Source organism: Neofelis nebulosa, chromosome 4 (assembly GCF_028018385.1).
Source record: "Neofelis nebulosa isolate mNeoNeb1 chromosome 4, mNeoNeb1.pri, whole genome shotgun sequence".
Taxonomy (NCBI): domain Eukaryota; kingdom Metazoa; phylum Chordata; class Mammalia; order Carnivora; family Felidae; genus Neofelis; species Neofelis nebulosa.
In genome coordinates, this window is record NC_080785.1 from 18,635,599 (window position 1) to 18,663,267 (window position 27,669).

General features: G+C 36.2%; 1 protein-coding gene across 7 annotated transcripts in view; it reads left to right on the top strand.

The window, feature by feature from the left end:
* The window catches only part of CNOT4 (CCR4-NOT transcription complex subunit 4), a 148,262-nt gene that overhangs the window by 109,439 nt on the left and 11,154 nt on the right, over positions 1–27,669 (top strand). For 5 of the 7 annotated variants that reach the window (XM_058724182.1, XM_058724183.1, XM_058724184.1 and 2 more), the window contains 3 exons: positions 1,266–1,323; positions 4,244–4,493; positions 5,924–6,421. In XM_058724182.1, the coding sequence (XP_058580165.1) occupies positions 1,266–1,323; positions 4,244–4,493; positions 5,924–6,421 (806 nt within the window). Of the gene's footprint in view, positions 1–1,265; positions 1,324–4,243; positions 4,494–5,923; positions 6,422–11,445; positions 22,810–27,669 lie in introns of those variants that run through there. The other 2 variants (XM_058724187.1, XM_058724188.1) reach the window with 1 other exon arrangement.

Sequence of the window (27,669 nt, forward strand, 5' to 3'; positions counted from 1 at the left end):
TGGTATTGTGATTGGGTACTAGACCTTGTTAAATTTTTCTAGAGCAATTAAATGTGGTACCAGTGGGTTGTCTGCCTATCAGGATAACTTTGTACCTATTTCAGGCCAATAAAATAATTTTGAGAAATTTGGAATCTTAATTTGTCTCCCTGTAATACTGTATCAGAATAAGTATTAGTATTTTTATAATTATGTAATTTTATAATTATATGATATTTATATATAATTATATAATCATAATTATCTTTTATTCATGTGCTGGATTAAATAAAGTTAGTTATGGAAATGGTTTGCTAGGTCAGTGTTACAATGCTTATAAAGTTTTTGTTTTGGTTTTAAGTCAGCAGTTATGTGTTACTTTACTGTCGCGCTGCATTTGCTCCATATGGAAGTCAAGTTTTAGGTTTTTGTTTAAACTACGGAGCACCGGGGTGGCTCAGTCGGGTGAGCATCTGACTTCGGCTCAGGTCATGATCTGATGTTCATGAGTTTGAGCCCCGTGTTGGGCTCTATGCTGACAGCTTAGAGCCTGGAGCCTGCTTCAGATTTTTGTCTCCCTTTCTCACTGCCCCTCCCCTGCTCATGCTGTGTCTCTCTTGTCTCTCAAAAATAAATAAACATTAAAAAAAACCCTTTTTTAAGTAAATAGTTTGCACAAAAGTTTCTGTTTCGTCGGCTCAAACTCACAAAACAGTGAGATCATGACCTGAGCCGAAGTCAGACACTCAACCGACTGAACCACCCAGGCGCCGTGTGTGTGTGTGCATTTATACACACACATGCCTTCTCTAGGGTTGTAACTAGGATTTTGAAGTAGTAAAGGAAATTTGTTGCTCTTAAGAACCTGTAGAGAATATTTGGGTGACTTTTATGCCCTCTGTTAAACACTGGGAAAAATAGGTGAGTATTATTCCAAGAATTTTAATGGGGAATATGTTTATCATGCGCACAAAGCTAAATAACGGATTAAATTTTTGACCTACTACAATAGTACTCACTTTAATCAGTACTTTTTTTCATAAGTTATGGTTTCACCCATTGTTTTTGGAGAATCTAGTTAGAATGTAAGTTAAGTTGCTCAAGTGTAGGGATTTGATCTTATACTTCTTTGTATCCTCAACATCTAAACCAGTATCTTTACATCAGAGTGCATCAACAAATGTTAAGATGATAAAATATCTATTTTTCTGGCTTTTGGGGTGTTTGTTTTTCTTGTGGGAGAATGACTTTACTCTGATTTTACTCTATGTGTTTTCTTTTTCCAGCCCCATTGACAAACCTTCAGATTCTCTCAGTATAGGGAATGGTGATAATTCACAGCAGGTAAGGCTCTTGATTCTGTACTTCATTTATATTCCATTCTCTTGAAACAAAGCATTCTGTACAAGTGAATTTTCTGGATAGTGGAAAATACTTTACTGAAACAATTTAACAATACTTTTAGTGGATATCCTTTTTTAAATGTAGTATAATGAATCTTCTTTTCCTTCACAGAATTACTGTGTAAGAGCATAACTTAACCTTTTCTTGATGACTCAGATTTATCCTTATGACCATATGTCATATTGTATGGTATCTCAGTATTTTAGTGTCATAGGAGTCTGTTGATACTACTGGTCTTTTTGACCATCTACAAAATGGTCTCAGACTAGCATGCCCCCTTTATTCTTAAGAGTTATTTCTCTGCTGTATACCCCCCTTGTTGCTTATTGTCAACTTTAATCTTCTGTTTCTCGCAGTGTCCTTGCCTCCAACAGTTTGCCCCTATCCCCGAATGACTGTGGGCTTTGAAATAACAAACTAAATAGTTAAGTTCAAAGTTGTATCCACAGTGAAACTGAGTGAGATTCTGATCTTTGTGTCCTGCTTTGTATCATCTTGTCTATTTGCTAGTTTTTCACTGCATAAATCTCTGTGTGTCTTCTTACATGGGCATAGAAAAATGTAGTTCTAATCTGTTCCATAAAGACTGGCTAGTTCCCCACAATGTTTTTGAGAAACTTAGAGATCTAAAATACACTGCTTTTGGGGTGCCTCAGTTAAGCATCTGTCTGACTCTTGATCTCAGCTCCAGCTCGGGTCATGATCTCGTGGTCATGGGATTGACCCCTGCATCAGGCTCCGTGCTGAGTGTGGAACCTGCTTGGGATTCTCTCTCTCTCTCTCTCTCTCTCTCTCTCTCACTCTCACTCTCACTCTCACTCTCTCACTCTGCCCCTCCCCTGCTCTTTCTTTCCTCTTCTCTCTCCAAAGAAATAAAGATTTTTTTCATAATAAGTTAAAAATAGTTGTAAAGGATGTAATTTTCAGGATATTATAAATATTGGTGTTTTTAAATAAATGCACTACATTGCTTTTTAATAAGTTTCTAAGAGATTCAGATATCAAAATGTGTTGTTGCTCTGTCCTTCATTTAAAAAAATATATACATGCTATCTTTTTTTAACAATCAGAAATTTTACATCATTCCTTGTTCCCCTGAACTCATTTGTCTGTTTCCACTGCCATTATAGAATATTACCTTAATACAACGTAGTTTGTTCTTGACAGGCATATACTTCTCTTAAATAAAAATAGACATGAATTTTGAATTGGAAAAAAATGTTTTTCTGACACAAGGCTAAAAAATGCCAATTTTCTTTCTTCTGAGATTGTTTTAAGTTTATTTAGAGAGAAAGAAGCACATGCAAGCAGGGAAGGGGCAGAGAGAGGGGGAGAATGCCAAACAGGTTCCATGCTGTCAACACAGAACCTGAGGCAGAGCTCAATCTCATTAACCGTGAGATCATGATCTGAGCTGAAATCAAGAGTCAGACACCCAACTGAGCCACCCAGGCACCCCTTTCTTCTGAATTTTTATTTGTAGTTTTGATCAAAACAACTTATATAAATACAGAATTTGATAAAAATTTTAAACATAAACACTAATATTGGACATTTATCTCTTAACGAGATAGAGCTATTTTAAAATTGGTTTTCATGCATCCATAGATGAATACTACCTGTTGGTAAAGGAGACAAGTTTTAACTATATGGTTAGTCATGTTTTCATTTTATAACGTCAGTGCTGAGGTGTCTTGTTTATATAGGTGGGGGGAAGAAAGAGTGTTATATCAATATTGAATTTTTGAACTCCTTCTATGAATTCAATACCTAAGAGTCATATAAAGATTGAGGCACCTGGGCAGCTCGGTCGGTTGAACGTCTGACTCTTGTTTTTGGCTCATGTCTTGATGTCACAGTTCCGTGAGTTCAAGCCCCACATCTAGCTCTGCACTGGCAGCACAGAGCCTGCTTGGGATTCTCTCTCTGCCCCTTCCTTGCTTGCATTGTCTCTGTCTCTCTGAAACTAAATAAACTTAAAATTTTTTTAAATTAAAAAATCATATAAAGGTTTATCATAAAAATTATTTTTTTAAGTGTTTATTTTTGAGAAAGAGAATGTGAGCAGGGGATCAAGAGAATCTGTAGCAGGCTCTGTGCTGACAGCAGACAGCCCAATGCAAGGCTTGAACTCATGAACTGCAAGATCTTGACCTGAGCTGAAGTCGGACGCTCAACCAACCAAGCCACCCAGGCATCCCAAAAATTATTTTTCTTAAAGATTTTTAAAAAGTTTATTTACTTATTTTGAGAGGGAGGGAGAGAGAGCAAGTGGGGAGGGGCAGAGAGAACATCCCAAACAGACTCTGTGCTATTCGCATGGAGACCCATGCAGGCCTTGAGCTCATGCACCGTGAGATCATGACCTGAGCCGAAATCAAGAGTCGGTCACTTAACTGACTGAGCCACCCTCCTAAAAGTTATTTTTAATGATGTTTTAGAAATAACTTGATTAGATCTTCTTTCCATTTTGTTCTTAAGTATTGAGAATCACGTAGTTTGCAAAAGAATCAGGTCATTAGTCACTTATCACCAGTCTGAATATTTCTAATACATTTTTGTTGCTCTCAGAAAGTTTTCACTTTTGGTCAAAGAGTGAGAAATACTCTTTTCTTTATAAAGTGAGAGAAGGTAGGTTCTGAAAGGAGAGGAGACTGACTTAGTCTTTTCAAGGAGGGTCAATCCAAAAAAAAAAAAAAAAAGGATTTTTATTTGAAAATTCATGTTCTCATAAAGTCTTAAGCACCCCAGTTTGAAGACCATTGTTCTAATATCTTTTGTTGCAAGCCTTTTTAATGATGGCTTATTAAAGTATATAAACTTAATATTGATTATTCTTTTCCCTTCCTATTTTATTTAGATATCTAACAGTGATACGCCTTCACCACCACCTGGTTTATCAAAATCCAATCCTGTCATCCCCATCAGTTCATCCAATCACAGTGCACGGTCTCCTTTTGAAGGGGCAGTAACTGAGTCACAGTCGTTATTCTCAGATAACTTTCGCCATCCCAACCCGATCCCAAGTGGGCTTCCTCCTTTCCCCAGCTCCCCACAGACGTCCAGTGACTGGCCTACAGCACCAGAGCCACAGAGTCTCTTCACATCAGGTATACGACAGAACTGCTGCATGTGAATCATTTTACTTAGACTGGAATGAGACCTCATGGATGTGTTTTTACCCCTGTCCCCGCTCTTGCTTTTTCGTGCAGTTGTAAACATTTAAACTGCGTGGAATAAGATAGCCAGATAAGTAGTTGTATGACCTAGAACTTACTGTGTTAACAGATATCTTCAGAAATGAAGGGTTAGATCATTTTTCTGATAATAAAATGCTTATTCCTCTAGGAATTATTAAGGGCTGACATATTTAATCATATTTGTGTTTACACAGTTAAATGTAAGATTTTTTTTTATCCAGATGACAGAGAGGTATGATAGTTACTATTGAAGGTTATATTTTGGCATTTTTGAGCTATTTTCATTTCTATTCATTGTAAGTTTTATTAATGTGAAGGACGCCATAAAGTTAACATTGACAATATAGCACCTATTATGAGTGGAGCAGACAGTTTTAAAAAATAATAAAATTTAAGTAGATACTTTTTCATTAAGTTACATTATTTTTTCCTAACAGTATATAAAGCATATATTCAAAATTACTTGGACTTTGTCTTTGATAAATATATTTTTAGTTTTTTTTTTTTTTTTTAACATTTATTTTTGAGATGGGAGGGAGACAGAGCATAAACTGGGGAGGGTCAGAGAAAGAGGGAGACACAGAATCTGAAACAGGCTCCAGGCTCTGAGCTGTCAGCACAGAGCCCGACGCGGGGCTCGAACTCACGGACCGTGAGATCATGACCTGAGCCGAAGTCGGTCGCTTAACCGACTGAGCCACCCAGGCGCTCCGATAAATATATTTTTAAAAGTAAACTTTACTGGGGCACCTGGGTGGCTTGGTCGGTTAAGCGGCCGACTTCGGCTCAGGTCATGATCTCACGGTCCGTGAGTTCGAGCCCCGCGTCCGGCTCTGTGCTGACAGCTCAGAGCCTGGAGCCTGTTTCAGATTCTGTGTCTCCCTCTCTCTGACCCTCCCCCGCTCATGCTCTGTCTCTCTCTGTCTCAAAAATAAATAAACATTAAAAAAAAAATTTTTTTTTTAAAAAGTAAACTTTACTAATTGAATTCTGTTACATCACGTTTGTTACCTTATTTCATTTAAATGACTTTCTCCAGGTTTGGATTATGAACAGCTGAAAGTATAATTTGGGTTTCAAGTACTTTGTTTTCTTTGATTAGTAAAATCAGTTTCTGTCATTCAGTTTTTTTGAAGTTAATAAGAATGGAATCATTGCTGAAAGTATATGAGGATTTTTATAATGTTATAATTTTAACGTGCTAAGAAATCATACAAATTTTGGTTATATTTGCCTTTATCTTGTAATAGAACGTGTTTAACTTTCACAAGTGTGGACACTCGTTAAGTATGCAAGTAAACTATGTATTTAAAATTCATCACTAACTGTCTTCCCAACAGAAACAATCCCGGTATCGTCCTCCACAGACTGGCAAGCAGCATTTGGCTTTGGTTCTTCTAAACAACCAGAGGATGACTTGGGTTTTGATCCCTTTGACGTCACTCGAAAAGCCTTAGCAGACCTGATTGAAAAGGAACTGTCAGTCCAAGACCAGCCTTCCCTTTCGCCCACGTCTCTTCAGAACTCCTCTTCACACACTACAACCGCCAAAGGTCCGGGCTCTGGATTCCTGCATCCTGCTGCACCGACAAACGCCAACTCTCTCAATAGTACCTTTTCAGTCTTGCCACAGAGGTTCCCTCAATTTCAGCAGCACCGAGCAGTTTATAATTCATTCAGTTTTCCAGGCCAGGCAGCCCGCTATCCTTGGATGGCCTTTCCACGCAATAGCATCATGCACTTGAACCACACAGCAAACCCCACCTCAAATAGTAATTTCTTGGACTTGAATCTCCCGCCACAGCACAACACAGGTCTGGGAGGGATCCCTATAGCAGGTAGGTTCATTTATAGCCTTTGAGAATTTGTGAATATCTCATGCCTTCAGGTTGTTGGGTGGGTAGGGAGAGAATTTTTGAATAACAGAGTACTTACTATTCTTGGAAATTTCTATGGGGAAAAAAAAAAGTCCTTATAATCCAAAAAAATTTTAACTGGATGGATGCCTTGTAATATTGAGCTTTATAAGGATGGTGGAGTATTATAACTAGTTATAACTTGGAAGCATTTTATTTAACAGAGTAGTTACCAAACTTCCATATGGAATATAAATGCACAAAGAAAAAGAAAAAAAAACGGACTCTGAAATTATGGTGCTATAATTTCAACACCATGGTAAAAGTTCAACACCATGGTAAAAATTCTGATTATACATTCTAAAAGGAAAATAATGAAAAAAAAATATTTTTTAAGATGGTAATTAGTGAGAGCATGAGGGATAAAGCCATTCTGTAACTACTTTTGGTAATTATTTTGACTGCTAGGCACGTGCACACACACACAAACTGTGCTTTATGTTAGTAAAGTACTTAATCTTTGAGAACTCTGATTATTCATGTTTCACAGACATATGTGTATAAGTATACTTTCTGTGAAAAAGCAATTGCTGAGAGATATTTTCCCTTTTTGTCTGTCATGTTTTTATTTCTGGGGAAAATATTTGGTTCCTTTAAGTGGTACCAGAATACTTCTGGTTTTATACTGCTACCCTTGAAGGTTTCAGAACTTTTGGGTTTTAAGGTCCCATATAACATTTATTAGATCAACTGACTTCTTTGTCTAAAGGAATCCTTCTTATTAATAGGTTTTGGTTTTTTTCAGTTTATTTAATTTGGACTTTAGAGATGACTGGTAAGAGAGAGAGTTTGTTTCTCTCCCGATTCTCTCAAGTAGAATAGAATAGTCCCTCACTCTGTTACATAATTAATAAAATTCATTTTTATCCCTTGTCATGGCCTTTAAGATACGGCACGGCACAGTGTTACCGTAATAACGTGCTGTTACCAGCAAGTCGTTCGTTCTCTTGTGTCTAGCAAGGTTGATAGGTAAATTTGAAGAGATCCATCAGAGTTCTTTGACTCTGTTCCCTTTGTGACCAACCACATTTCATTTCATTTTCAAGACAAGTAACTGAGTTCAGAGAATATGGTTTGTGGCTTTTGATACAGTGAATCTAACAGTTGATACAGCGAAGTTCACTTACATGAGCATGATAGCACCAATGTAGTGGTTCGTATATCGGTGGAACTCATGATGTTTGTTCATTTGATTATGGCAGTTAGTAGGTAATTCCGAGTGGCATTTTTCAGTCCTCTCCTTCTACATGATATTCACTTGTGAAACACTTAGGTATTCAGTTCCTGATACTGCTTTTTTCCCTTCCATTCAAGACAGCATATCAGAGTGTAATTTTGTTTCGTTTTGCTTCAATCATTTAGGAACGTGGCATGTAATGACTAGTAGTGTATCTCATAACTGATTATAACATTAAGAGTTAAAGTTAAGTTCCCCGAAATATCCTTAACATTTAAAAATAAAATATTAAATCAATTATAATGAGTATTTGGGATACTGTTTGCCCAACAGAGAAGTAGGCCATATGGGTAATACAAAAGAACTATAAAATATGGATACTATTTCCAGGTATTTTGCAGTATAGTTGAAGAAATAAAATTAATATTATGTATGAAAGCGGTGACTATATGATACTGGAATATGAGAGACCTCAGTTGAGCCTTTAATTATTGGGGAGGCTTCATTGAAGAAGTAGGAATTGATCTGTACTATGGTATCTTGGATTTGGGTTAGTGGGGAAAAGAGAAAGATCTTTTATACTGATGGGACTCCTTAGTAAAGGCGTAGAGGCAGGAATTCGTATGTAATTTCATTAAGAAGCAATAGAACTGCCTTCAGTAACAGGTGCTTCATGTATTGTATAAATAGAATGGATGAGAACATGGGGAACTCTGACAGCAAGGGTACAGTGTGCACTTGATACAATAGGAAGAAGGGGGCCTTTGTGGGACTCTAGTTCTTAGCTGTCTTCATTGTGTACTTTTCTTTGACTTATTTATTACATGACCATCTTCAGTAAGTTATCTGTTCTTCTGATTTCACAGTTATCATATTGTCCATCAGCACAAAAACAATTTTAACCCAAATATTTCAAACCCGTATATATTATGAAAATGCCACAGTGGGAAGGAATAATTACAGATTTGTGAGTGTAGTTGTCCTCGTGTTAATCATTTGAAATCTTCATCTAAACTAGATATTTATGAAAAAAAAGACAAAAACGTGGCATTACATTATGGTCCTCTTTTTGTGGGTTTTCCTTTTAACATATACTCAACCGTAGAGCATAAAATACTTTTTTTCCCAGAAATTCTAAGAATGAAGTCACCACCTTGTAGGTTCTGAATCATTGTCGTGTTTTGTGGGAGGTTGGGAGAGCTTGTTATTTCAGGTTTTCCGTTTTTGACTCTGCATACTGGTTTGGTATTTAAATGGTGACTGATGATTAAGCTTCTTTATTAGATTATTTTCAAGTCTCTGATGACAAGAGAAATTTTAGTTTTAATGCACCAAAATATTTAAAATTGTTATCAAGAGTTACACAGAATACTCTGACGTCCTATAAATATTTGGCAAATACCTCAGGAAGCTGAATGTGCTAAGCCTCAAAACTGAATAGTTAGATAATTGTAGCCAGATGATCTGGGATTTTCAATACCAATTAGAAATGACAGAAATAAAATTCTGGAAAACTATATACATTTTAACTGTGTAATATGAAGCAAGTTAATACCTAGGCAGTATCTACCTTCCCCACCCCTAGTTGTAACTCATTTGTACTTGAGTTGAACTATTGAAATTAGGTTCAACTTTGTATCCTGCAATGAATATCATGGTGTCTTATCAGGGTATATATTGGTTAAGTGCTTCATAATGGAGAGTACATACTCTTTCTATGATACCTGCCACTTTAAGATATGCTTAGCCAGTACTCAACACCGGAAAAGGCACGTCTATTTATTTATTCTTTAGATACCTAGAGCAAAACAGTGTCCCTGACCTTTACAAGCACACAGTCAGGTGTCAGTCACCTATATATCCTACAGATACCATGTCTCTATGTGTTATATATTTGTATTTAAGTGTTGAGTTTTTGTTTCAATTAAATTATTAAAAATTTATGTATCTGAAACCTATCACGGGAAAGACAGTTGCCAGAGGTTTGACAGAAATGCAGCTTCCATTTCTTTTGCCTAAATGAAAGCACTTTTTTTTTCATTGAAAATTAGTTATTTTCTTAATTAGGCGAAAATTTTTTAGCAGCATTTTCTTGGCTGCACATCCAGTTTGCTAAGCTTAGAAGGACTTTTGAAATAATTATTCTTGGTGGAAAACTTTGATTAGTGGGCAGTTATAGTAAGTCCATTTAGATCTTTATTATTGACACCGTGTGCTTTTAAGAAAGGACTTTTCTTGTCCTAAAAAGTGACTTACCTTATTCAACTCCTTCATTTTAGAAATAGTAGAGCTATGTTCCAGAAAGGTTAAATAATTTGTTAAAGGTCAAACATTCAATTAGTAGTAGAATTGGGATAAGTACCCAGATCCCACGTTCAAACTGAAGTGTTTCACCACTGCAACATAGATGTTCTTCTTCACAAATGAAGATCACTGGCATGTACTTTGAACTTGGCTTTCTTCCCATAGTAATTGATTTATGCTCTCACACACTTGCAGATCCCTTTTCATCAGCAGTATCCATTCATGAGACAATTGGCCCAGCTCAGGGATATGGCCTGTAGTTACAAAGTAGAATGAAGTTTATCGACTTCATAAAAATTAATCTCTTGCTCAGTCCTTATCAGCAACATGTTCTCACCAACAGCTCTAGTAGTCTAAAATTTCCTTTACACAGCCTCCTTTGCTATATACTTGGAATTGATAGAATCTTTGCCAATTTACTGAAAAATAATGAAAGAACCTGCTGTAAAGGCCAGAGGTCTTTTTCTTCATGTCGTCCGTTAAATCTGCCAGTTAAGTATTTCTAAATGTAATTTTGCAGATTTGTTTTTCCAAGAACTCTCTCTGCCAAGGTGTTTTTATCCATAATGCTAAAAATTATTTGGAAAACAATCATAGTAAGTCTCAGTCTGTAAGCATTGTTATTTTAAGATATACTTAGAAAAATATTTGAAACTGTTTAGGATTGGATTTTTTTCATGTTTTTGTGCATTCAGTTTTACTTGTGAGGGGACATTTTTCTTTAAATATGATTACTGAATTAGCTATGTTAGCAGTGACTTGATTGAATTTTGAGTCATGTGTGAAACAAAGTCACTTGTACAGTAATTATCAATTATAATTAGGAGAACTGATCTCATTTCATGTATAGTTCTCTGACCTAGAAGTAGTCATCTTTGCTTTCAGTCAATTGGATCATTGTATTACTAGCATTTCACTATTTTCTCATTACTTGAGAAGTGCACATTGAATATTCAGATGCTATATGGTAATTTGCTGAGTTAATATTTGTATCTTTTTATTTCTTTTTTATAAACATAATTTCTGCCTTTAAAACATGGGTTTGTCATTTTTCCTTTTAAAAATCATGTTTTCACATCTGTGAATTTATTTTTAATTTTTTTCACAAAATTCTATTACTATTAGAGGAGTATCTGAATTTAAAGGGGGTCCAATTGGCTTGGAAAAGAATGGCTTTCCTGGTCTCTTTTTTTTTCCTTTTTGTCTATTTATAGTCCTAAATCTATTCTATTTGTTCTTATACCTGACATAGTATTAAATTGAAGGGTGTGTTTACAGTGTAACTACTTTCTAGGTACTTGATAAGTTTATATTTTGAAATTCATGTCTTGTTTCACACCCAGATTCCAGCCATTAAGCATGTATTTTATATATGTATCAGTATTCCAAATATTGAAATCATTTTTAAAGGGACTGTTAACAAATCTAGTCACCCATAACTAGACCATGACTGACTTTTCCACAGGGGAAGAAGAGGTGAAGGTTTCGACCATGCCACTGTCAGCCTCTTCCCATTCATTACAACAAGGACAGCAGCCTACAAGTCTCCACACTACTGTGGCCTGACAACAGAACTGAGAGGAGAGGATTAGACTCTGGGGTGCTTGCATGGGCAACCGGATTTTTGCATGATTCCTTTCTGATTTCGCATTTAATGTATACACCCAAAAGAGCCAATATAAACGTTCCTCATGCCTACAACTAGTGTGTTTACCTCATAGTTGCTAAAGTATTTCTTCTTTAGGCCTTTAACACTATTTATTAGCATAATAATTTTGGCATTGTTTCTCATGAGTGATACTATTTTTAACTCACACAAATAAACTTGTAGTACTAATTAAGATCCCAGATGAGATTAGCTAGAATTGTTCTTATTTTGGCTCTATTATTGAAATTATGCAAAGATAATGGTAGTTCCTTGTTTTCTGATTTGTGAAAAAAATGGTAATATCCTAATATACTCATGAAAAATTTGAAAATTTAAGAAGATAATGTCTATTGCATTTCTTTGAATACTTGAGAAGAAAGAATACATACAACACAAAACTGGTGGTGTCGCTTAATGCTCAGAAGGATGTTGTCAGCATTTATTTTTAGTTGTATGGATTTATACCCTATATGAATGCATTACGTGTTTAGAAACTGTTTTTGTTGTCTCTCATTTGCACATTTGCACTTTCTTTCTGAATGGTTGTTAATTATATACAGAAGGTTAAAAGATAATTATTATAGACTAAATGCAATATCTCTTTTCTAATGCACTGCCTAGTATACCAGGAGATGCCTCAGAAACAGAATTTCAACTTACAGTTGATTTATCAGAAACTTGAATTTGGGGTAAACATTGTATGTAAGAAGCAACCATAGTAGCGTGACGTTTTTATGGAACAACTGGTAGTTCTGTGAGATACCTGTTTGAAACTTCGTTGTTTAATAATTGAAATGTGATAATAAAGCTCTATTACAAGTACCTGGCCAGAATGAGACTAAGGTAGAGGAGAAGAGATTGAGGAGCCTCTAAAATTAGGCCATGTAAGTTGTCCTAGGAAATTTTAGTCTCAGAGTATAGTGGCATACTCTGTTAGGACATAATGTGAAGTGATGTTTTCGGATAATACACACTTTTTTGACATAGTTTTAAAGCTGATAATGAAGGAAAATAAACAATTAAATTCTGAGCGGTGAACAGAAACTGATTCAGAAAACGTGACCGTATTCTGCCTACATGAAGCATCTGGAAAGAAAGGGGAAAGTCCGCTCTCCTCTTGACATTTTCAGAAAACAATTGTGATAAAAGCTATGCCTTTATTTTTTGAAAAATATTAAAAGAGTAACATGAATACCAAAAAAGGAAGCCTAAGTATTTAAAATAATAATAATTTTAAAACATGTTATTAGGAAGTGATACTTAATATCATGTTGGAGTTTTCAAGGGTACCTCTTCATATAAAGTCTGATTATTTTCTGTTAGGCATAATAAGCAAATTAGATGGTTTTGTCCTCAGGTATAGCAGGTAAACTAAAATCTGTTTTTAGTTAACCTTCGCTTTGGTTAACTGCGCGTGTAGGAACAGCTAATTATCTAGCCATTTAATATTTTTTTTTTTGTAAAATTCTGCATAAATGACAATCTGTAATTTCTATTCAGAAGTGATTCTAGGGCAGCATTACAAGAAATATAGAAAATATAAATAAAATATTGTAGCCTTCTTAGAAGCCTTTTATCATGAGTTAATCATGGTTTCATTTTGCTCTAAGAGGTCAAGACATCCACTTACTGTCTCCTGTGATGTTAAGGTTTCTAGGCTTTGTTAACAAACTTGGGCTTCCTGTAATGAAACTTACTAGTACCTAGCTTTCTCCAGCCCTCAGTGCAAGCCTTTCAGTGCCTGGATCTTCTTACAAAGACAAATCGTTCGCTCCCATTTACTTTACTTCTCTGTGTTGAGAGAGAGATAACACGTGTTAAACAATGCTTCTTTCCTGTGGTCACTTTCTCTCTCTTTCTCCTTCCTAGCCAGGTCCAAAAAAGTGTCAGGTGGTTTGTCTAGACTTGCTAGGACCCAGAACTCTCTCCGGTTTGCTTCTGTATCCTCTATACTTTGACACACACCATACGTCAGGAAAATGCTTCTTGGGCATTTAGGCTTCAGCTTACATATTTTCACATTAAATAGCTGAAGATTATCCTTTAACTTTGTGATTTCAAGACCTTGTAAACCTAGAATAATAAGCCTCACCGTTTTGCTTATTTAATATTCCATATAGTATGTTTCTTTTTTTAAATGAAGTCTTGAAATCAAGTTGTAATGAATTATGTTAAAGCACGAAGAAATGACAACACAGGAGAAAGTACTGCTTGACATAGCAAGTAAATTGATGAAACCAAATAAATGATGGTAAAGAATGAAACATTCTAAAAAGCTTCAGATTAATTTTTATTAAATTCCTGCATGATTGATGTGTCATGCACGAGGGAAGCCTTTTACGCTTTTACATCCTAACTTTTAAAAAATTACTAGTCTGTTTCTTAATTCAGGAGTTTTTAAAGCCAGAGATCAGAACCCTTTGGATGTACTAGCAAAGTTAGGAATTTGTATGTATGTACAGCTGCCCACTTTTTTCTGGAGGGAAAATCCATAGTTACAGATTTATAAAGGGTTTGGTGACACTTCCTTCCCTCCCCACCCCCCCCCCCCCCCGCCCCCGAAGAAAAGTTAAGAACTGCTAACTTGAAATGGTTTTAGTGCCACTGCAAGAAATAGAGACCCGGAGTGAATGATTTAAGTCATGATGAATGTCAAGTGCCTCTTTTTATTTTCTTAAAGATTCCATTAGAAAATACTTTCTGATTAATACTTTTCCTTTTCATTCTGCTGTTGCATTTTGTTTTTCCAGGTGGTGCTTTTATCTATTCTTCTCTTATTTCAGCAGAGTATTAATCAAATATCTGAGTGCCTATTCTGTGTAGTGACCTGAGTTAGGTCTTGAGGGATACAAGGTTGAATGAAGCACAGATCCTATCGTCAAGGATAACAGTCTAGTGACAGTTTTATTTCAAACGGTTTCTATAGGGTCAGCTCTTAATATAACAATGAGAACAGCCATAGCAACCAAGACTCATTTTATTATTCATCTCTCTGACAGTGGCAACAAAGGGTATTAAATATTGATAGCTGCAATTTTTAAATAGATGATAATTTGGAAGGAGTGAAAAAATTCTTACTAGGGAAGACATACATTCGTGATTCTAATTTAAGTGTCTTAGTCGTATATGTATGCTCATGTCTCTAACTCTTAGTGTCCTGGGTGTTAAGTAGAGCTTTCTATATATATGTTCTTTTAAAGAAAACACTTGAATGCATTGTGGCTGTGCCCATTTTTACTGGCATGGCTCCTATTTGTACTGTGTTCCAAGCACCTTCAGGATTGCCAGAGCTCTCTTTTGCTGTGATACAGGTCCATAGGGAGCTACTCCCACAGAGGCGTTGCCTCAGAAAGCCAAGAAAAAGGAATGAATTGCAGGTGCATAGAAATCTTAAAATGAAGACCACTCTGTTATATGTGCATACGTTAAAAACTGGGGGATGTTTTATCTCGTTGAGTTACAAGGTTTTAGATTTTTTTATTTGATCTTGAAGTTTCCCCAAATTTGCTTAATTGGCTTTAAGAGATGGATACCATACAGTTGAAAGCACAATAACTTTTTTGAAAGATTATCTTATCAAGAGGTGATAGCCCAAAGCAATGATACCTGTGTCTTTTTCTATAAAATATGGACCGAAACCAGTTGTCCAGTGTCAAGTCCTCTGCCCTTAGTGCTGTGTCTTGCTTCACTCAGCCTTTGTATCTGAATGAGTACCTACTACATTGTCTCCTTGTGCTGAGTAAATGGCAGTAATATATGCAGGTATTTACACATGAAATGTTTAGTGAACTAACCAAACACCATGCTGATACAAAAGGAGAAGTGGGAATTAAAGAAGTTAATGTAAGCTGGCTCAGGGAAAGCCTTCACTAAAAAAGTATGGGGCTTTTTGATTTTGAAGGATGGCTGAAATGTAGATAATGGAAGGGGGAAATGCAATAATGGGAACAGATGAACAAAGAACCAGGGACAGAGATTGGAGTGGTCCCTAGGGGTTAGGAGAGAAGGACAGTAGGGAGATGGACTCGTCTGAAGTGTACAGGTCATACGGAGAGGTGGAGTAAGGGCTCAGAGCCTTGAAAACGAGGAAGAATAGTTAATTCAGATGTGGATATGGTCAATGGTAGAGAACTATAGGTTCTTTGGTAAAGATGTAACTTGATTGTAGCATTTTAAGAATATTAATTTGGTAATGTGTTTGCTTGAAATGAAGAAAATGTTCTAGTATGTTATTGCTGGCCAGTGCAAATGAGATGGCCTGGATTAGGACAGTAATAGTATAAGAATGGAGAAGAAATTATGAATTAGAAGCCAGAAAACATGAAATCTAAGAAAAGTCTTTCAGGTTTGTCTAGGTCTCTGGTGATCTTTAAAATGTAACTTTCATAAAGGTACAGATGGAAGCCAGATTCCTAGGATTCATGAGGAAGTGTCAAGGATATGGATACAGAATTTATTGATAACTTACTTAAGACATTTGGTAACTAAGGGAAGGAGAAGAATAAGATGTTTATTAGATGGGTGGTAGGTATTAGAATGCATTGCTTTCAGATAGGTGGATAAATATTCCAAAGCAAAACATAAAGGGCCAATTGAGAGGAAGACTTGGACAGTGCTAAGGAGGAGGTAGGTCAATCCATTAGGATTACGGATTTTGGTAGTGCTGGGAAGAGAGAAGTTCCTGAGATGACGTTAGGTTATAGGTTTAGCTTTAGAGAGGAGGGCCTTGTTCTCTGTAAGAACAAGCAAAAAATCTAGCAGAGAGTATGCAAGAGTAGAGAAAATGAGAATAGAGGAAAGGACTCAGGTCAGTAATTATTGAATGCGTGGTGTGCGAGAATGGGAGTGAAGAGCAGAGTTGGGATTCTGTAAAGAAAGGCGGTCAAATAAATCTGTAAGAATAAGCCTAGAAGTGCATCAAAGAGAAATTCGAGAATTGCTGAGTAAAGATAAGGATCAAATTTAAAACTTGTAGAGTTCAAATAGGTATGGTCTTGTATGTTTCTCTGGTTGTGCACAAAGCATCAAGGATAGACAAAGCAAATATTGAAAGTTTGGTTAAAAGAAGAAGAAAGGGATACAAAGATATTCAAGAAGACAGCATTGAGGGGTGCCTGGCTGGCTCAGTCGGTAGAATGCAACTCTTGACCTCGGTGTCATGAGTTGAAGCCCCACATTGGGCCTACAGCCTACTTAAAGATTGTAGATACATACATACATACATACATACATACATACATACATACATACATAGAAAAAGTTTAAAAAGAAAAGAAGACATCATTGAAACACCTAATCTTGTGGTCAAGAAGAGAAAGAACCATTGGTGTGAGGGTGTTGAAGGGAGTTCAGTGACTTTAGATTTTGGTGAGGATAAAGAACAGGCATAGTGTTGTTAAGGGACTGACAGATTAGGAGACTGTGGTCAGTATGATGACCATTCAGTATTGAGCGGTGAGTGCGAACCAAGGAAAGGGTGGTAGATAAATGTCTAACATTCCCACTTTGGAAAGGTGGCTGGCTTTCACAACCCCTGTGATCTCTTATCTACTCACTTTTCTTCCAGTCATTTCTTGAGAGTAAGAATGCAGACTGCATGAGAGAGAACTGAGAAAGCGTGATACCACTTCGTGAATCCTGGGTCAGGTTTTTGTAAGTCAGTGACCCAAAGGAAAACGTCCACAATGGAATAAACGTTTCTTCCTCAGCACAGCAGGGTGTGGAAGCAGAATGTAGGGGAAGGCTTGGGAAGAGCCAGGGATGAGACTGGACAGGTATAGGTGAGCCCATTGAGTGTGAGGGATAGTAGACCTGTTTCATGCTGTGGAAGATTTAGAGGCAGTGGGTGTGGCATGTGATGAGGCAGAGTTGAAGAGCCCATGTTACAAGTGTAAGCTAGTTTCTCCCAAGTGCAAAACTGAAAAGAACCAGCTTTCCACTTACATAGGGAAAGTTTCTCTTCTTACTTGGTGGTACTGGGTCATTCTGCTTTATATAGCAGATTGGAATTAAGTACTATATTTTTGAAGAGTAGCAAAGAAATTCAGAACTTTATCATAGAAGATTATAAAAGCATTTTGACAGTTTGCCCCTCCAGAGAATATGCTTTGTGAATAGATATAAACCTGCAAGTTACTGAACTAATCTACTCTTAAGGTTTGTACACTTAGATGTGACCTTTAGGAAGAATTGCTGAAGATAATAGTGAAATAGGGATGGAGATAGAGATAAATGACATTTTTCCCTAATTTAATTAATAGCAAATACGCCTAGTTTGGAAGCACTCTTAATTTATTGACATTAAAATATTTTTCATTAAGTCATCACTGGACTTGTTTCATATATGTCGGCTGAAATATCAACTATGACATGTAAAAGTGGTAATACCTGAAAGGGCAAATCATTGCTCAGAAATACTGTTTGTGAAACTGTGCTGATGGATCGAGAAGCCACTGCTGCTTAGATCTTCTTTCTGCCCTGTGATTTGCTGCCACGAGTATTATTCTTAGCAACCATATATTGCTGGATATACCAGGCTTTAATGCCAGTGGAACTTTCTCCAAAGAATTATCCTGAGAGTTCAGAATTCATAAGGGGAATCTGTTCTGTTCCATAGTGTTTTAGAGCATCTACCCTGGGTTCGAGTTCCACAGAAATCTAGTCTGTAACTGCTGGTTACCTAGAACTGAAGACAGGCCCAAGCAATCTAAGCTACTTGAGAATTGAACTGAAGTACCTGGAAGTTCCACAAAACAGCTGGAAATAGCTGTACTGAAAGAACCAGTCCATTCTTTCCAGGTTCCTTCAGACCATACTTCCTAATGCAGCCATTGACTTTACTTTGTTCTTAGTCCACTTGACATTTTATGATTATTCGAAGGGATCCTGGAAGCTCTAAGTGACCCAGGAAAGCACCATGCTTAGAACAGTGGTTTTGCTCCAGCTCGTGTTTGGTACCCAGGCCCACTGTTGTGCTCTTTTAAAAAGCAACACCACAAAAGCTTTTTTCCCCCCACTCCATAAAATTTATAAAGCCTTTAGAGCAGCCAGTACCTTTTTTTGTTATATTGAGGTGAAACTCACATAGCATACAATGAACTGCTTTAAAGTGTACAATTATTCAGTGGTCTAGTACTGTTCTTTATCTCCGTGTTAAAATAGCAAAACAACGCACTCCAGCCGTGAGAATTTTGACCATTCCTTGTGGGGCTGTGTGCATCTCAACTAGTAGACTCGGTGTTTTTACCTTATAGGCCGAAAGGCAAATATTAAACCTTCAAATACTGCGTAACTCTTCACAACAGTATTACCTAAGCTGTGGGTAGAGCAACTTTCATAGACTGCCCTTTCAAAAGGGGGAAGAAGGCAAGGAGCTGTTAGGTAAAAGAGCTTTAGTGTACATGTTTTCCTGAGTAGGTAAAAAGGTTTGAAGCACCTGTCTGAATAGTTTTCAAATGGCAATAATAATCTCTGTGTCTTTGTGACATTTGATTAGTGTTATGTAAGAAAAGGTTTGCTTAGCAAAGGTATACTATAAGCGTAGCTCTCTCTATGGATGTGAGCTTGAAAGTGTGTGTGTGTGTGTGTGTGTGTGTGTGTGTAGGTTTATACTTAGTAATTTTCATTTAAATCCACTTGGTGAATGTAGCAGAGGAAAAAGTCTCAGGCCATTTTTCTGCTACATTTCGTATTTATTCCTGCTATGTTCTGATTAATTCATGTGTTTAGGATAAATGATGCATGTATAGTCTGTTTCTAAATTTATTTTTAAAGAAATACCCTATTTAAATGCAGTGAGGTTACAGTGTGGGTGCCCATCTCACCTCTGGCCATATTTTATATGAACAAATATTTTCATAGCTTCTTCTAATCAGATTTCACTCTCACTACTAAGCATACCCATCCCATGTCACACTCTTTGGGAGAACCTAAGGAAAGGATAGTAAGAAAACTTTGTATTAGAATAAATTTCAGAGCTTTGAAATCTGTGACATAGTCTTTAACAATCTGCCTTTTAAAGACTAAGTAATAATGATAATAATAAACAAGGCTCAGAAGGATTGTGATTTGCCCATAATCACTTTCTAAAAACAACTTAAAGTTCTCTTAGCCCTCACCATCTGAATTTGCTTTCATACATGTAACTCAAGGAGAAAAAAAACCTCAAGATTCAGAATATATCTCTTCTCTAAACTTTGTTGTGTCTTACAGTTTGATTATTATAGTAGTACTCGCAAGTCAAGGGCTTTCAACTGTGAATGTCAGTGCAAATAATGAAGTCTTTCAAAGTGTCCATCTACTGACGACTGTTATCACAAATCCTGTAAGTTGTGGAAACCTGTGTTAAATGTGACCCAGTGATCTTGGAGTAACTTCAGTGGGGGTGGTGGGGGGGGCATAACCTTGCAGGTACTCTCAATGTAGACTTAAATTAATTACCAATGTGAGAACTAAAATAAAGGGTAAAACAGAGGTGGAATTAAATTTACCCAGGATTTTCCTGCAGTGCCAAAGAGCATTTAAGGACCAGCATGCATGATCACTAGACTGGTGACATCTCTAATATGACAGAATGAAAAAAAAAAAAAATCTTACAGTAATGGCACCAAGATGTACTACACTCACACTAAAGCTGTCATCTCAGACTCATCTTGAAGAACTATATGCTACACCATGTAAAATGATAGCATATCTGCTGATGTTTTCAATCAAGGAGGTTGTTGTTTTCAGCATAATGAAACAGAGGGAAAGCTCCACAAGGATTTAAAGATGATAATACCATCACCATCTCCAAGAAGAAATGCAGGAAAGCTGACTGCAATCAACTTTTGTAGCCTAGTGCGGTTTCCTTGTATGGTGAGATCTTATCCCGAGGACTATGCTAACATTTATACTCTGTTACTGGTCTTGCATACTGAAATCATGTATCTATGGAGCAGAATATAGTGATCTGGAACATTACTGGGATGTTTTTAAACATTGTTATTTTACATGTTGGCCCTTGTAAGAAGACTGACACCCTGGAGCTGTTTATTTTTTTCTTTATTACATCTATACATTGAGTATCCAGCTAAAGGTAAAAGAGGCCCAGGGTTATAACTTCATCAAACCAAATAGGAAGTTTTCTTACTGGCCTTAAGCAGAATGTTGGGCTACGTACCATTGTTCCACTTATGTTAAAACATAGGTTTTAATTAAAACTTAAAAATATGGATTACTGGTAGATATGCCCTAGCAGGCATCCTTCCAACCCCCAGCTTAGGGTAAGCTTTACTACCAGGTATGTTTCCTTTTACTTCCAAGCCATTAATATTCATCACCTAATGTAACTGTGGTCTTTCCCAGACCTGGATAGGTATAACATATCTTGAATTTTAGTGTAGTCAATACTGTTATGTGTAAACTCCAAAGACCTCACCTATATATTAAATGAGAGTTGATTGGAATGAAGCCTATTACTAAAATAAGCAAAGGTCTCATAATTTCCAAATAAATACATCCTTTCCTGCAACCTTTATTTCATAACACACTTCCAGGTTTTAATTCTTGACCACCATGAGTCTTCATCCAATACCTTGTGTTCATTTCACTGTCCAGTTTTTTCTTTCTTTGGCCAAACAAGAAAATCCTCTTTCTCCGTGTAACTTTTCGCAGTTAGAGAGGGAGTTCTCAGCTCGATCTTCATGTGTACTCCCTGTATGATTTCCCCACAGGATCCCTGACAGGCCTCAACTTTCCCTTTTCAAAGGAGAAAGCTGTCTCCCTCTCAGGCTGCTGAGTGTTTATTCAGAGTCTCTGTGATCAGTTACCTCCTAGTTACCTCCCCGGTAACCAGTCTATCACCTTTCAGCTCATTTCCAAACTGGCATTTAGTTTTAAGTGATCATATATCATTTTTCTTTTCTTTCTCTCTTAAAAACAGCACATTTGAACAGAAAGCATAGTCTGAGTTTTGGAATAGACTAACAACCATTGTACTGTTAAATGTTGAATTGATAGAAGATTTTTGATGTTGTAAGACCATATTATCCACTTTCCCCAACTTCTGAGTGATTCTAGCTCTTTTAAAAATCATTTAATACTTCTAGACTTTATGATTATGATTCCGTGTTTTACAAATATGTGTAATTTTTAATTAAATTTTTTTCCACTAAGATGTTAGTTCTAGTTCAGTATAAGGTTTCAGGATATGGTGAAATAAGAATTGTTTCTGATTTGAATTTGAGACTGTATTCATCTGATCTTCTTTGCTTCCTGCCTTCTTCACAGTAGGGCTCAACATTGAGAATTGGTCTGTCAAGACCATCTTTTGCAATCTTTTTCAAATCCAACTAGAATAAATCATAGCTAAGGATGAGCACTTAAATAAGTGTATATTTTAAATGATTTTTAAACTAAGGCCCCTTAGTGGACTGGTGGTGAGCATTTGAGTCATTTAATTCATCATGGTGTTTTGAATTGTTAATCTCTACAGGAGTATTATCTTTTGTAGATCCGGAAAGGATGTGTTCTTATTAAGACTAATTCTTTTTAACTTGAGACATCATTTGAGAATTGGAAACACAGAAGTTTTTAGTTTTCCCTAGTATGTGAATAAATGGTAAAGAGGAGGAAACAGCAAAATAGTCTTCTTTTTTTTAATTAGACATTTCGTATAGCTAAAATCGCTAAATTTTAAAATATACATGCTTGGTTTGGAAATCAAACATTTATTTGTAAGAGTCCCAAACTTTAACAAACATCTCTTTGCTTGTAAATAGTACAATGAGGAAGAACTCTTAAGGATGTGTGCTTGCTTGGTCTGTTGGGTTGGAAATGTTTATCACCATAATCATCACCATGACTATACCCATATCTGTTTCATTTAGTTTTAGTATAAACTAATGAGAAAGCTATTTCATTTCCTGAATTTTTTTTCCTGGAAATTAAAAAATAAAGTAAATTATTGTTTTAATGCCTGAAATGATACTTTCTAATCGAAGCATGAAGTCATAGCTGGGTTATGAAAAATTTGTCAATTAAAATCATGTTTCAGAAAATGGATAATTTTAGTCTTTTTTGGGAATTTTTCTGACTTTGATTTAAATCCATAAGATAGGAGCCGTCTTTCAGAAAGAGATGAGACTGATCTTCATTGTCAAAATAAAAGTAAGCTGTGTAATTAAATGGACAAAAAACTGGGTTTGGTGTTTTTAATAACTTTTAGAAAATTTAGAAATCTTTTAATTTAGAAAATTATGAATATAAGAGATCTTAGAAATTTCAGTAGACACATAACCATATGGGGATTGCCTGCATAATAGGTAGCAAAATACTTTGGTTATGAATGCAAACTGAAGAGGAACTCCTACCCCCATAAAAATGTGTTATTGGCGCTGAACAATCAAAAGCTATCACTGACTTTGTTCAGAATGGCCAACCTCTAGTGGACCACAAAAGAAAACAAACAAGCAAACAAACAAGCAGAACAGCATCACTTTTAGGAAAGAAAATGATACAGAGTAGACATTCAGAAAATGTTGAATGAAAGCTAATGGTTGAGAGAGTGATATTGGTGTCTGATGACTTCTAGAGGCCTGCAAAACCTGGGTGTGCTTTGTGTTACATGGGGACTTTTAGAAGATTAACTCAGATTCAACTGCACATGAGTTACAACTTACCTCTTGGTTGTGCTGTGCTCTTCTTCAGTGTTGATTTCCCTCACCACTCCACGATCAGACCTCTCCTTCTGTCTTCTTTATCTCGGAACTGTCGTCTTTGTCTTTGAACTCTGGAAACCTCAGCTCCTGACATTTACTTGTTTCCTCTCTACCACTCCCCCAAAACACACTCTCACAGTTTTTTAAATGCCACCTAATAACCTAATAACTTTCCTTACTTCCAATTTTTCATTTGTGAAATGTGTCTGTGTGTGTGTGTGTGTGTGTATAAGTTGTACATCTTCCCCCTTACAACAGGCACATATACACAATTCAGAATGTCTCTACAAAATATTTTTTTTCCCCCAGAACTCTTCATGAGTAAATGATGAGCCGTTTGGGGAGCTCAATACTTTCTTAAATAGAGAGCTCTTTTAAGGGCAACCTCTGACACGTATTTTGACTGGACAATGAATGCCTTTCTTAAAACCTAAAGCTCACACTTCAATAATCCAGATGTGATCAGATAACAGATCTATTTTTGTCATTAAAACTACTTTTGTTACCCATATTTACATAATCCTTAACAGTTTACAAAGTCCTTTTATAAAAATACTCTGTGGAGTGGGTATTACCTCCCTTTTGTAAATGAAGAAACTGAGGTTCAGAGTGGTTATCACTTGCAATTTGCCTGTCATATAATTGCTAATTTAGACATTGTACATCTATTTACATGGTCTTAATGTTACCATTTTAGAAAATCCATTACCCATTTGTCATATCAAATATGAGCCTATTGAGTAAAACCACTAGATCCTTTTTTCATACGTATGACTCGTTAGAGCTCTTTCATCCTGTACTTTCCTAATGCATTTGTAAAAATCTGGACGTACAGACCTATTAAATTTTGTGTTTAGATTTGGTGTAGTTAGAGTATACTCTTTGTGTATCACCATCTTACAGGTTTGTCTAATGAAGGAACTATGATTGTAAAGAGATAAATGTTATTGGTAACATTATTAATAACATTTGTGTGAAGAATTTGATGATTTTTAATTGAATAGTTGTTTTATTACTGATTCTGCCATCTCTAGAATTTGCTTTCATTTGCATATTTAAATTAACTTTGTAGGTTTTGGTGAGCATGAAAAAAAGCATGGAATCAAAGATAAGGGAAGCAGTATCACAGAAACATTATTTTTAAAAAATTCTATTCAAATTCCAGTTAACATACAATGTAATAATAGTTTCAGGTATACAGTATAGTGATTCAACAATCCATACATACATTTCCATATGTCACCCAGTGCCTATTCCAAGTTCAGTCCCTAATCCCCATCACCTATTTAACAGCCCCCCCCCCCGCCCCCACCTCTTTTCTGGTAACCGTCATTTTGTTCTCTATAGTTAAGAGTCTGTTTTCTTGGTTTGTCTCTCTTTTCTCTTTTTTTCCCTTTGTTCTTTTGTTTCTTAAATTCCACACATGAGTGAAATCATATGGTATTTGTCTTTCTCTAAGTCACTTAGATTAATATTCTCAAGCTGCATCCATGTCTTTGCAAATGCCAAGATTTCATCCAGCCATGTCTTTGCAAATGGCAAGATATTATTCTTTTTTTATGGCTGGGTATTGTCCCATTGTGTGTGTGTATGTGTGTGTGTGTGTACACGTGTACACAAACACACCACAACTTCTTCATCAATCTGTGGACACTGGGTTGGTTCCACATCTTGGCTATTGTATATAATGCTGCTATAAACATTGAGGTGCATGTGTCCCTTTGAATTAGTATTTTTGTATTCTTGGGGTAAATACCTAGCAGTGCAATCGCTGGATCATAAGGTACTTCTCTTTTTAAATTTCTCAGGAACCTCAATAATGTTTTACTCCATAACAGTGGCTACACCAGTTTGCATTCCCACCAACAGTGCAAAAGTGTTCCCCTTTCTCCACATCCTCGCCGACACCTGTTTTTTCTTGTGTTTTTTATTTTAGCCATTCTGACAAGCGTGAGATGATATCTCATTGTAGTTTTGATTTTTGCATTTCCCTGATGATGAGTCATGTTGAGCATCTTTTCATGTGTCTGTTGGCCATTTGTATGTCTTCTTTGGAAAAATGTCTGTTGATGTTTTCTGCCCATTTTTTAATTGGATTATTTGTTTTGTATGTGTTGAGTTTTATAAATTCCTTATATATTTTAGATACTAACCCTTTATCAGATAGATATGTCATTTGCAAATATCTTCTCTCATTCCTTTTAGATTTTTAGTTTTGTTGATTATTTCCTTCACTATGCAGAAGCTTTTTATTTTGATGTAGTTCCAATAGTTTATTTTTGCTTTTTTTCTCCTTGCTCAGGAGACATTCCCAGAAAGAAGTTGCTATAGCTGATGTCAAAAAAGCTATTACTGCCTGTGTTCTCTCCTAGGACTTGTTTGGTTTTAGGTCTCACAGTCTTTAATCCATTTTGAACTTATTTTTGTTTTGGTGTAAGAAAGTGGTTCAGTTTCATTCTTTTGCATGTTGCTGTCCAGTTTTCCCAACACCATTTGTTGAAGAGACCATCTTTTTCCCGTTGGATATTCTTTCAGTTTTGTCAAAGATTAATTGGCCATATAATTGTGGGTCCATTTCTGGGTTTTCTGTTCTGTTCCACTGGTCCATGTGTCTATTTTTGTGCTAGTACCATACTGTTTTGATTACTATAGCTTTGTATTATAACTTGAAAGTCCAGTATTGTGATGCCTCCAGCTTTGTTTTTTTCAAGATTGCTTTGGCTATTTTAGGTCTTTTGTGGTTTCATAAAAATGTTAGTTTGTTTGTTCTGGCTCTGTGAAAAATGCTGATGGTATTTTGATAGGGATTGCATTGAATGCTTTGGGTGGTATACTTTAACAATATTTGTTCTTCCAGTCCATGAGCATGGAATGTCTTTCCATTTCTTTGTGTCATCTTTATTTTCTTTGGTCAGCATTTTATAGTTTTCAGAGTACAGATCTTTCACCTTTTTGGTTAGGTTTATTCCTAGGTATCTTAACTGGTTTTGATGCAACTGTCAATGGAATAGCATCACAGAAACTTTTAGGCTGACACACAGTAGATTCTGTGAAAAGTCATCTAAACATTGCTGTTATCCAGTGCTACACTTCACATCTTGTCGCAAAAGATTACCATCAGACTTACCAGCAACTGCTAAATTCAAGATACATAATACTTAGGATATCCTAGAAAGCCCATCCAGAGAATAAATTATTTTGATATGATTGGATCTTTCTAGAAATGCATTTTGGTTCTCATCACTTTATTCCATTTGTTTTATGGAATTGATGTGTCAGTGGGACGGAGATACGGCTGGCTTTAAAGTCTTGAGTTTGGGCAGGCAGTAGAAGAAAGAGAACATGGGACAAAGAAGGAGGACATTTCCAGTGGAAAACAGTTGTCAGGATAAGCTGCCTCCACGACTACCTGTTCTGCTTCAAAATTAAAGTTTAACTTCCTGAGTATTTCAGTTGGAAGGGACCTAAGGTTCTAGCCAAAATGCTACATATTATTTTCCATGGAAAATGTCCCAAATGCAAGCTATAGAGGAGCAGTGCTTGTTAAACTGTTGATTTCTAAAGAAATCATCCAGCTCCTAATCTGTTTCAGAATTTTCCCAAGAACTAATTATAAGCATGTAGCTTCTACAATCTGCCGTCTTCTCCTTTTCAGGCACTTAACAGTGGTTTTGTGATCACATCTGAGGATTAATTCCCTGGAATAGAATTCATTTTGCACCTAAAGATTTTAAACTCATTTAAATTGAGTGAATGTGTTTTTGTTTTTTGTTTTTTGTTTTTCTACTGTCTTTGCATCTTTACTAACTTACAGTTCTCTTCACGTTGCTTAATCTGTCCTTTCTGGTTTGAGGATTGTGCTCTTTTTGTAAAGAAGATGGAAAAGAAGCAAAATAAGCTGGGACTGCATAGCTCTGCCTTCTCTTGGGGCTTAGCGTTGTGACATCAGGCTGAGCAGTGGCTTTTCCTACTTTTCTCCTGTTCCAAACTTAGCTTTTTCTTGCCTTCAGCATTTTCAACAAGCTTCAGATCATTACATATTCTGATTTTAGTCCTCAAGGATTATGACACTCTTATATACAGGTAGGTTTTTTACCTCCATCCATCTTTTCTAAGCTTTATTTTCAAATCTAATACCATGTGATTCTCCCAGTGCAACAGCTGGTTCCTTTAGATTTCTCCTCAATTTCTTTCCCTTATTAGAATCATTTATTCTTGCATAATCAGAAAGTCATATTTTGGCATCTTCTGTGGCCTGTGAATCACTGCCTCCTATAACCATGGGACCACCCTGAGCCCTCCTTTTTTTTTTTTTTTTTTTTTTTTTAAATACCTTTTTTGG